Source organism: Hemiscyllium ocellatum (genome assembly GCF_020745735.1).
Source record: "Hemiscyllium ocellatum isolate sHemOce1 chromosome 27 unlocalized genomic scaffold, sHemOce1.pat.X.cur. SUPER_27_unloc_12, whole genome shotgun sequence".
NCBI classification, from domain to species: Eukaryota; Metazoa; Chordata; class Chondrichthyes; order Orectolobiformes; family Hemiscylliidae; genus Hemiscyllium; species Hemiscyllium ocellatum.
Window position 1 is genome coordinate 78,008 of NW_026867479.1, and position 12,038 is coordinate 90,045.

At 47.7% G+C, this 12,038-nt stretch overlaps 1 protein-coding gene and 1 pseudogene across 1 annotated transcript; both read left to right on the top strand.

Annotated features, from left to right (window-relative positions):
* The first annotated feature begins 1,796 nt into the window (after window positions 1-1,796).
* Window positions 1,797-3,359, top strand: LOC132807291 (zinc finger protein 239-like). Its single transcript, XM_060821559.1, has one exon. It carries the CDS (start codon window positions 1,801-1,803, stop codon window positions 2,698-2,700), a length of 900 nt encoding a protein of 299 aa, XP_060677542.1. The 5' UTR covers window positions 1,797-1,800; the 3' UTR covers window positions 2,701-3,359.
* A 4,983-nt stretch (window positions 3,360-8,342) lies between these two features.
* Window positions 8,343-9,312, top strand: LOC132807285 (zinc finger protein 572-like; annotated as a pseudogene).
* The last annotated feature ends 2,726 nt before the right edge of the window (window positions 9,313-12,038 follow it).

Here is a 12,038-nt window from a genome sequence, read left to right on the forward strand (position 1 = left end):
GGTCCAGCCGGATGCCGTCCGTCTGGAATAGGCGCAGTGAGGGCCAGCCGGATGCCGTCCATCTGGAGCAGGCCCAGTGAGGGCCAGCCGGATGCTGTCCGTCTGGAGTAGGCGCAGTGAGGATCAGCCGGATGCCGTCCATCCGGAGCAGGCGCAAGTAAAGGTCAGCTGGAGGCTGCCAGCCAATCGGAGCAGGTGTAATGCAGGTCAGTCGGACGCCGGCCATCCGGAGCAGGCGTAATGCAGGTCAGTCGGACGCCGGCGTCCGGAGCCGGTGCAGTGCGGGGTCTGTGTGTTGGCCTAGGTCCGATCTTGTGAATCGTTATTGATGTCACAACGCGGAAGTGGCCCTACAGTTTCAGAGTGAAACTTCCTCCCTCTGGGCAACTCTTCATCCTGGGGGCAAGAGAGAGAAGGGAGGGACATTTGTTCACTTGAGCAACTGGAGTGAATCCAGGGAGGGAGCAAACTCAACTATGAATCTTAATTACCCGGGTGAGTGAAGATGGAAGTATAGGATGGTTTGTTTACCCAAGCGTGATAGAGTCTGAGGGGTGACCTTATAGACTTGTATAAAATCATTCAGTGGTATGGATCGGGCAAATAGACAAGGTCTTTTACGTGGGATAGGGGAGTTCAGGACTAGATAGTACCAAGGTTTAGGGTGGGGTGGGCATTTAAAAGCATAAGGGGCAAATTTTTCACACAGAGCCTGGTGCATGTTTGGAATGAGCTGCCAGAGGAAGTGACGGAGGTTGGTACAATTACAGCATGTAAAAGACATCTGGATGGGTGTATGAATAGAAAGGGTTCAGAGGCATATGGGCCAAGTGCTGGCAAATGCAACTCAATTAATTTAGGATATCTGGAAGACTTTGGCTGAAGGGTCTGTTTCTGTGCTGTATATCTCTATGACTCTGGCTTTCCACTAAAGTTTGCCACATCTGTATGTTCAGTTTCTTTCTGGTGTCAGTGTTCATGCCTTGATGTCTCATTTTGTTCCCCTCTTCCTGGGGGCGTTAACCATTTTGTGTCTGGTTGTTCCTCATGAAGCTGCATGGCAGGTTCACCCTGAATTAACATTTTTGTTTGCTTCCCAAAATCAGACCTGCTTGCTCTCAGCAGCATCCCAATTTCGTGGAAGATATTAACTTTCAGGTGGAGTCATCCAAACTTCAGAGAGATGTCAGTCTTGATATTTTTGCTTCTCTGCCCCTGTAAGATCCTGAATCAGTACCTTCAGGAGAATTAGTTAGAATGGAGTGAGAACAGAGGGAGAGAGTGGGATGGTGCTTTCAATTTTGTGGAATAACAAAAGAAAAGAATATTCTGCAGAAAGTAGAATTGCTTGTTCTGAGTTTCTACTCTGGGCTGACAGTGATGGCATTTATAATCTCGTTTTACAGAGTATTTGAAGATAGAAGTTTCAAATCAACAAATGAAGGACTTCTGCCCAAAACATCAACTCTCCTGCTCCTCAGATGCTGCCTGACCTGATGTGCTTTTCCAGCACACTTCTCGACTCACTGTACAGCATCTGCAATCCTTGCTTTGACATCAATATCTGACAGTCACTCAATCCATCAGGACCTCAGCAATTTTCAACTTAGATTCTGTGAGAAGGAGCAAAGCTTTTTGGTTCCTGTTTCAGTACATTTTCAGCATCAGTGGGACTGGATGAGAGACCCGACTGTTGAACCGCACTGAGTGTGGAGCATGGATGAGTGATACGGCCTGGAACGAGGAATTCACGGCGGGGAGAGGCTATACACGTGTTTGTGTGCAGCTGAAGCTTTGGCCATGGAGAATCCCGAGGAATCTCGCCCTGTGGAGAAACCGTGGAAGTGTGGCGACTGTGGAAAAGGCTTCCGTGTCCCGTCTGCCCTGGAGATTCATCAGCGCAGTCACACCAGGGAGAGGCCATTCTCCTGCACGGAGTGCAGGAAGGGTTTTACCCAGGCCTCCACCCTGCTGAGGCACCAGCAGGTCCACACGGGGGAGAGGCCATTCTCCTGCCCCGAGTGCAGGAAGGGCTTTACCCAGGCTTCCTCCATGCTGAGGCACCAGCGGCGCCACACGGGGGAGAGGCCATTCAGGTGCCCTGAGTGTGGGAAGGGCTTTACCCGGGCCTCCATCCTGCTGACTCACCAGCGGGTCCACACTGGAGAGAGGCCATTCCCCTGCCCCGAATGCGGGAAGGCCTTCAGCAATTCCTCCCACCTTCTGACCCACCGGCGTGTCCACACGCAGGAGAGGCCCTTCAGCTGTCCCGAGTGTGGGAAGAGATTCAGTCAAGTGGGCACCTTGCGGAAGCACCAGCTGCTCCACACCAGGGAGAGGCCCTTCAGCTGCCCCGAGTGCTGGAAAGCTTTCAGCGATTCCTCTGCCCTGCTGAGGCATCAGCTAGTCCATACCGGGGAGTGGCCTTTCAGGTGCCCCGAGTGCGGGAAGGGCTTTAGCAATTCCTCTAATCTCCAGACCCACCGGCGGGTCCACACGGGGGAGAGACCCTTCAGTTGTCCCGAGTGCGGGAAGGCCTTCAGCGATTCCTCTAATCTTCAGACCCACCGGCGGGTTCACACGGGGGATAGGCCCTTCAGTTGCCTCAAGTGCAGGAAGGCCTTCACCTGCTCCTCCCTCCTGCGGAGGCACCAGCGAGTTCATTTGTCATCGCAGGGGTTTGAAGGAACGATGGCCTAGTGCCATTATCAACTGGACTCACAACCGAGTTCCGGCAAATCCTGCCACGGAAGATGGCGGAATTGGAATTCGGTCAGAAACCTGGAGTTCAGTATTTAACGATGAAACCATTTTTGGGGGTGAAGAAAACCAAAACTCAGGAATTCCTGAAGAAGGACTCATGTCCGAAACTTCGACTCTCCTGCTCCTTGGATGCTGCCTGACCTGCTGCGCTTTTCCAGCAACATGTTTTCAGCTCTGGTCTCCAGCATCTGCAGTCCTCACTTTCTCCAGTTACAAAGGGATAACTAGGTGCTGACCAATAGTAAAGAAAGTGGGAGGAAGTGTGTGGGTTTTGACCTTGAGCTGTTTAAAAACATATCAGTTACTTTTTTCTATGCCATTTTGCTGAGGGGATCTGAAGCTGTAACAAAGTTGGGTCACAATAAAGGTTACCTGAACTTACCATCGGGCTCAGACTCACATTGAAAGCTGTGAGCTCCAAGTGATTTTTGTTTTAAAGCTGCTCATTTCTTTCAGCTTCACTAAGTTTCCAATGTTGTGTATCAGATGGAGCAGTGAATGAGGAGCTTGTATCATTAGAAATTGTAAATTTTTCAGGAGTGCAGGTACTGTATCATTTCATCAGCATTGTAACGTTTACTGGCAGCACTGGGAGGTGTGGGATGCGTTCGCTAGAAACTGTTTTGAGGAGCCGGTCTGGGACTGGGGTGGATAAAGTTAAAAATCACGCAACACCAGTTTATAGTCCAACACATTTATTTGAAAGCACTAGCTTTCGGAGCGCTGCTCCATCATCAGGTAGCTGTGGAGCAGGATCATAACACACAGATTTTATAGGAAAGGATCACAGAGTCATGCAACTGATAGGATATATTGAACAAACATAGATTGCTGTTAAGTCTTTCATCTTTTCGAATGGGTTGCAGGTTTCCTTAATGTATAAATTCCAGAATTTCTTTTAAGTTACAATCTCATGATGACATAAGGTTTTATAAAAATAGGTGACTTCTCAGCTCAGACAATGCATGTCAGATGTGAGGTTTGAGTCTGTCTGTATCCCAATCTTGAATCAGAGTGGTATCATTTCTAAAGTAGGAATTTATAAAATACTACATGGATTGACTGCCTGCATTAACTGTCTGCAATTTATGTGCTTTTTGAGCGAAATTGCATGTATCTGCAAATGTAATTCTGCAAATGCAAATTCACCCCATAGATTTTATATATATCTGTGTATGCATGCATGTGACCTTGTGCATCAGAGTGCGCGTACCATGCTTCGTAAAGTGTGGGTGTGTTGGAGTATAAGCCTCAGGAGTTGAGAGTGTTGGGGTGTGTGTATGTCTGACAGTGTGTGTTTGAGAGGTATGGATAAAAGTGAGAGTTTGCATTTTGCTAAAACAAAGCAGTGCAGGACTTGTACAGTTAATGGGAGAGCCCTGGGTTGTATTGTGGAACAGAGAGATCTGGGGGTGTTCAGGTACAACGTAGTTTGAAAGTTGCATCATTGGTAGACTGAGTGGCTAAGAAGGCATTTAGCACACTTGCCTTCATTGTTCACACCATTGAGTATAGGAGTTGGGACATAATGTTGAGGTTATACAGGATGATGGTGAGGCCACTATTAGAGTACTGAGTACAGTTTGTCCTGTTATAGGAAGAATACTATTGGAGAGGGTTCGGAAAAGATTTGCCAGGACTGGAGGGTTTGAGTTATAAGGAGAGGCTGAGACTTCTTTCACTACAGCAGAGGAGGTTGAGGGGTGACCTTAATGAGATATATAAAATCATGAGAGGTGGAGTAAAGTGATTAGCAAAAATAGCAAGGCGCACATGTTAAGATGTCAAGCTACGGTGGGGAAGGGTGGGTGCGGCGGGGCGGGAGTGTGGTGGTGGTCATTGTGGCTCTATCTTTTTTTCTCACATTGGCCTTTGGACAGTGAGAAACTGTCAGTAACTCCATCTCCACAGAGTCTACTACGCGTGCTCCTCGGTGTCAGCAAAAAAAAACCGTGCATGCTTGTAGCTGTCCGCAAAAACGGCACTACATTGTTTTGATGGACCAATGATGAGTACTGCAGGACCAGTAGGAGTCTAGTCTTCTTGTTAATCACAGCCTCTCTATTGTCTGAAGGTGTCCTTCCTCATGTATATGTAAGGATACTAGGGATAGTGGGTGATGTCTTTTTGTGGCTAGTTGATGTTCATATATCCTAGTGGCTAGTTTTCTGCCTGTCCAATGTAGGGACACCGCATCCATCCTCGGATAAGGGTCTGTTTCTGTGTTCATAACTTGCTACATTGGATTCTGAGAGGAGCTTCTGACCTGTGCCAGCACAAACCCTCCTGTATCCGCCTCTGTCATCTTATTCGAGCCAGTCCCATTCTCAAAGTAGCTGCTGCTGCTGGAATCATCTTTTGTCTCTTCCTTACCTCCAGGCTGGACTACTTCAATGCTGCAATCAATAATTTTACGCATTTGCCCTTCTGGAAACTTGAAATCAACTCAGACTTTGCTCTTGTTTCATGGCAACAATTCTCATTCCTCTATGGCTCATGTGACCACTGACCTGTACTAGTGCCCATTCAAGCAACAACCAAATTTTAAAATTTTCATTTTAGTCTTCAAATCTCTCCAATGGTTTCTCCCATCTTTATCTTTGTAATCTCCGTGTGTTGAAATGTGTGTGCTGCTCCAACGGTGAGTGTCTTTGAAGAGAACTTGCAGGTAATGGTCTGCCATGTAACTGCTGCTCTTGACCTTCTTAACGGTAGTAGTTTGAAAGGAGCTATCTGAAGAGTTTTGACTTTCCAAACATCCTGATATTGCTTCCTTGATAATTGATCCTAACAACTTCCCATCAACACATGTTGAACTAACTGGTCTGCAATTTCTCACATATTGCCTCGCTCCCTTTTTGAATACAGGTGTTACATTAGCATTTTTCCACTCCAGTGGAATCATAAGATATCAGAGCAGAAATGAGGCCATTCAGCCCAGCAAGTCTGCTCCATCATCCAATCACGGCTGAAGTCAACTCCTTTCTGGCGCTTTCTCCCCGTAACCATTGATCACCTTGACAATCAAGAATCTACCCATCTCAGTCTTAAATAAAGTCAATTAATCTTTCTTATGTCCAAGGAATTTTGGAATATTGTAACTAACGAAGCCACTGTCTCTGCCGCCACTTGCTTTAGTACATTAGAATGTGGGCCATTAGGCTCAGGGGACCTGTCCGCCCTCAATCCTGATAGTGTACATGTCAACGTTGATTGTTTAAGTTCTACCCTTTCTACAGCCTCTGACTTGCCTGTTCCAATAAGGATAGTATTGCTGTCCTCCAATGTGAAAGCTGAGGAAAGTTTTGATTCAGCAGCTCTGCTATTTCAGTGTTTCCCTATTAACTCAGCGGTTTCAGCGATTTTGTTCCCTTCAGCACTCCAATAGAAGCTCTTGCTATTCTTTTTGATATTTTGTGCTGGAATTATTTCGTAATTTGCCTTACCTATTTTTATGAATTTTATTCGTATCCTTTTGTTTATGTTTGCAAGTTTCTCAATGCTTCAGCCTTCCAGAGGTCTGGAATAACATTTCTGAAAATTGAAAGAAAACTACATTCAAACTTTAAAGAAACCCACCTTTCAAGTGGCTGGGGGCGGGAAAAACGATCGCCCCGCCCCCCTTGTCTCCGAATTCTTGGAGGACTCCTCCAACCGCGCCACCTCGGCGGGTGATGACGTCACCAGGTGGGACTCCCTCCCTCTGAGTTGGCGCATGTGCAATGGGACAAAGCCAGTGTTACTGTGTGGGAGAGGAATGGCGCCGGTGGTTGAAGGAACAAGAACAGAAACCGCTGGAAAAGCTGAGCAGGTCCGGCAGCTCGTGTTGAGAGAAATGTGAGGACGTGTTTCGGGTCCGGGGATCCTTCTTCAGAACAGGACCAGGTTTCAGAAACATCCCGGGGAGGTCGCCAGGTCCGAGCGCCAAGACCTGGCTCCTGCCCCCGGGGAGAGGAGACAGTGAGACAGGGTAGGATTGGGAACCGCGGGAGGAGGGAGACTGGGGAGTTTATAAACTCCTAGGGGGAGGCCTGAGGCCGCGAATAAAAGCCCCACAGGCCCAGTGTTTACTTCACCGGCGAAGGAGCTCTCGGGTTGCCCGGGCAACCGGCCGCCAGCTTTGTGAGGGTCAGGCACATGTTGTCTTGGGACGGGGTTGTTGGATTGTTGTATAATATTGATCTCCTCTTTTAATCTTGAATATTTTTAAAATGTACACTGGCTTCAATTTATGAATTCTCAGTACAGAAGCAAAATATAAACATCTCCTTACATGCATCCCAACATGTGCATAGGAGCCAAGACTGCCTCAAGATTTACTGAGGTGCTGAATCATTAGCTCTTTCCCTTTTGATGAATGAAGGTGGTGCCCAGCAGACTCCTGTACACAGCCTGTTCTGTCAGCCTTTATGGGAGAGATACGATAGCAAAACTGAGACACCCGTGCAGCCAAGTAATTTGAAGTCACACTTTGGTGCTTTAAACCCCTCAAATTCAGCCTAACGTCAAGGCTGTAGGGGTACCAGACTCCCTAGGACAGCCAGGATAGATAACAAAGAGGAGAGCTGAAGTGTTATCCTCGTCAAGCCTGTAACTTTGCAAAAAACACCATCATGTTAGTGAAATGCAATGTTCCCTTCAGCAATCCCACGCTGACTCTTCCTAATCAATCCACCTTTCTCCACGTGACTACTAATTTTGACCAGAATAACTATTTCTGCTTTTCCACCAAATTTAAACTGGCTGCCCTATAATTGCTGAGTATATCTTTACAACCTTCCTTAAATAAGGCTATAATGTTTGCAGTTTTCCAGTCACTTCCTCCAATTCCATGGAAGACTGTTGAATTATGGTGAGTGCTCCCACAATTTCTGTCGTCCTTTTCTTCAAGATCCTTGGATACATTTCATCGAGTCCCAGTTCCTTGTCATCTTCTCAGTGCCAACAACTTATCGAAGACTTCTTTCATATTAATTTTGAACTCATACAGTGACAAAGTCACCTTGTTGGTTGCCCCGTAAGAATTAGTTAGAGCGGAGTGAGAACAGAGGGGGAGACAGAGTGGGATGGTGTTTTCAATTTTGTGGAATAAGAAAAGAATATTCTGCAGAAAGTAGAATTGCTTGTTCTGAATTTCTACCCTGCACTGACAGTGATGAATTTTATAATTTCTTTTTGCAGATGTGAAGACAGAAGTTTCAAAATGAACAGGTGTAAGTGTTATGCCGGAAACATTGACTCTCCTGCTCCTCGGATGCTGCCTGACCTGCTGTGCCTTTCCAGCGCTGCACTTTTTGACTCTGACTCTCCAGCGACTGCAGTCCTCACTTTGACATCAATGTCTGACAGTCACCCAATCCATCAGGACCGCAACAATTTTCAACTATGATTCTGTGAGAAGGAAACAAGCTTTTTGGTTCTTGTTTGAGTACTATTTCAGCATCAGTGGGACTAGATGAGAGACCCTAGTGTCGCAGCGCACTGAGCGTGGAGTGTGTAACAGCTATATGGCCTGAAAACAGGAATTCACAGCGGGAAGGGGGTTGTACACGTATTTGTGTACAGCTGAATCTTCAGCCATGGAGAAACCGGAGGAATCCTGCCCTGTGGAGAAACCATGGAAGTGTGATAATTATGGGAAAGGCTTTCATGCCCCGTCTGCCCTGGAGACTTATCGGCGCAGCCACACTGGGGAGGCGCCATTCAGCTGCCCCGTGTGCGGCAAGGCCTTCAGCAATTCCACCACTCTGTTGACCCGCAAGCGGGTCCGGGCGGGGGAGAGGCCCTTCAGCTGCTCAGAGTGTGGGAAGGCCTTCAGCAATTCCTCCGACCTGCTGAAGCACCAGCGGGTCCACACAGGGGAGAGGCCATTCTCCTGCCCTGACTGTGGGCAGGCCTTCGGTGATTCCTCTGCCCTGCTGACCCACCGGCGGGTCCATACAGGGGAAAGGCCCTTCAGCTGTCCCGACTGCGGGAAGGCCTTCAGCAAATCCTCTGACCTGCTGAAGCACCAGCGGGTCCACATGGGGGAAGAGGCCGTTCTCCTGCCCTGAGTGTGGGAAGGCCTTCAGCTATTCTTCTGCCCTGCTGGCCCACCGGCGGGTCCACACCGGGGAAAGGCCCTTCAGCTGCCCAGAGTGTGGCAAGGCCTTCAGCAGTTCCTCCTACAGGCTGAACCACCAACGGGTCCACAAGGGTGAAAGGCCTTTCAGCTGTTTAGAGTGTGGGAAGACCTTCAGCAATTCCTCCAACCTGCTGACCCACCGGCGTGTCCACACAGGGGAAAGACCCTTCAGCTGCCCCGAGTGCGGGAAGGCTTTCAACAGTTCCTCCCACCTGCTGACCCATCAGCGGTTCCACACTGGGGAGAGGCCGTTCCCCTGCACCATGTGCAGGAAGGCTTTTAGCAATTCCTCCAACCTGCTGAACCACCAGCAGGTCCACACGGGTGAGAAACCCTTCACCTGCTCTCAGTGTGGGAAGGGTTTCACCCACTCCTTCAACCTGCGGAGCCATCAGCGAGTTCACATGCCATCGCAGGAAGATTGAAGGAGCAACGGGTTGGAGGGATTGGTGGCGGTGGTGTTGGGTGGGGAAGAGTGTGTGCGCTTTGACCTTGAGCTGTGTTTAAAAAAACCTACTTTTTCTATGCCTTTTTGCTGGGAGGAATCTGAATCTGTAACAAAGTTGGGTCACAATAAAGGTTACCTGAACTTAACATCAGGCTCAGGCTCTCATTGAAAGCTTTGAGCTCCAAATGGTTTTTGTTTTAAAGCTGCTCATTTCTTTCAGCCTCCTGCACTAAGTTTCCAATGTTGTGTATCAGATAGAGCAGTGAATGAGTAGCTACTATCGTTAAAAATTGTAAATTTTTCAGGAGTGCAGGTACTGCACCATTTCATCAGCTACTGCACCATTTCATCAGCATTGTAAAGTTTACTGGCAGCAGTAAAGGGTGTGGGCCGTGTTCACTAAAAACGATGTGGAGGAGCCGGTGTTGGACTGGGGTGGGTAAAATTAAAAATCATAGTTAAGTTAAAAAGCACCAGGTTATAGTCCAATAGGTTTATTTGGACGCACTAGCTTTCAGAGCGCTGCTCCTTCATCGGGTAGCTGTGGAGCAGGATCATAAGACACAGAATTTATAGCGAAAGATCAGTGTCATAGAACAGAAAGTATATATTGAAAAAAACCTGGATTGCTGTTAAGTCTTTCATCTTTTAGAATGGGTTGCAGGTTTTGATTCATTAATGTATAAATCCCAGAGCACTTTTTAAGTTACAGTCTCGAGATGACTTAAGGTTTTATAAAAATAGGTGACAGCTCAGCTCTCACAATGTATGAAAGGTGTGAAGTTTGAGTGTCTGTATCCAAATCTTGAATCAGACTGGTTCTATTACCAAAGTAGGAATTTATAAAATAATACATGGATTGACTACCTGCCGATTTCTGCTCAGAAAGTGCACATTGAATGTATCTGCAAATGTAAATTCACCCCATAGACCCATGTGTATGTGTTTGCATGTGTGCATGCTTGGTAAAGTTTGTCTGTGTGATGGAGTATAAGCCTCTGAGAAGGCGTGTGCATGGGTGTGAGTGGGGTGTGTTTGTATGTGTGTGTCTGAGAGACCATGTGTATATGAGAGGGTCTGTGTGACTGTGTGAGAGAGAGTGTGTATAATGTAATGGGGTCACCCAAAGTCCCTGTTGAGACCATCCTCATGGGTTCCGAACTTGGCTATCAGCCTCTGCTCAGCCACTAAAAACAATTGAGCAGTTACACAACACGCATTGGACAGTACAGGGTGGGACTTGTGTTTTGTTTTGCAGAAGGTGGGAGGCTCTGGATGAGAGCAAACACATGCTGGAGGACCTTCGGCTCAGAATTGGAGCTGGAAGCCAGGCTGCATACACATCAGGGGGAAAAGTTAACCAGCATTTTATTCCGGGTAATGGTCATTCATCTCCAGACAGAGCCTTCTCATTGGGTCAGTGGACAGGATCAGGTGGGTGTGAGTGTGAATCACGCAGGTAAAGGGGATTTGAGAGAGGGCTGCAGGGGGGGAGAAGTTAACTGGCTGGGTGGTGGGAGGAAGAACAAAGTTGGGGGGGGGGGGGAGGAGAGAAAGGTGACGGTAAGGGACAGAATAGTGACAATCGTCTCTGTTCTCTGCAGTTGGCAGCAGGAGGCCAGATGGCACCAGGATTCAGGAACCAACATGCTTAGGGCTGGAGAAGTGGGAAAGGGAGGCTGCAGTGGGTGTGGTCCAACAATGTCAGGAGGAGACAGCCAGTCAGAAGCTACAAAGACAAAGCAGAACCCCAAAGCTATGGGCAGCACAGTGACTCTGTGGCTAGTGCTGCTGCCTCACATCGCCAGGGACCTGGGTTTGATTCCAGCCTTTGGGGACTGTCTGTGTGGACTTTGTGCATGGTTTAGCTCTGGGTGCTGCGGTTTCTACCCACAGTCCAACAATCTGCAGTTTAGGGTGGGTAAGCCATGGGGAGCTGCAGAGCTATATGGTAGGTGAGTTGGTCTGGTGGGATGCTGTTTGGAAGTTTGGTGTGAATTAGATGGCTGAAAATGTGTTGCCGGAAAAGTGCAGCAGGTCAGGCAGTATCCAAGGAACAAGAAATTCAACGTTTTGGGCATAAGCCCTTCATCAGGAATTCAACATATTTTCAGCTCTGATCTCCAGCATCTGCAGACCTCACTTTCTCCTGTGAATTAGATGGGCCAAATAGCCTGCAGGGATTATATGATTCTGCTGCCATGGCCATGTGTATATTGAGAAGTAACTGCTGAGGTCCTGGGAAAGGTGGGATTTGTGGTGTCGCTGCCCGCTGTCCATTCTCTTCCTGTCCCCCCAACCCCTGTCAATTTTCTCTCTCTAGACCCCCAGCCATTCTCTTTCCCTTTTCCCCCCAGTACCTGTTATTTCTCGTGGCTCAAGACTTCTTTGATTGCTGTATCAAGACTTTCTAAAGAGAAGAGAGAGAGAGAGAATGGATGTTGATGAGTCTATATGAGAGATGGGGGTGCATGAGAAATGGCTGATCTTTAAAATGAAGAATAGCTCAGGTGATATATTCAGAAACATCATTAAAGCATCTTCAGTTTTATTAAAAAGCTGCAGGCACTTTTCTGAATCTGCACTGAAATATGTGCAGTTAGGTATAGGCTGTAATGGGTGAGTGGTGTATTCCTAGTCTTGTGATATAGATTCCAACTATGTCGAACAAGAGTCAGAGGCAGCAAAGGACTGCTTATGCTC

Coding starts and splice junctions, on each gene's coding strand:
- LOC132807291 (XM_060821559.1), top strand. CDS start 1,801: ATGGAGAATCCCGAGGAATCTCGCCCTGTGGAGAAACCGTGGAAGTGT.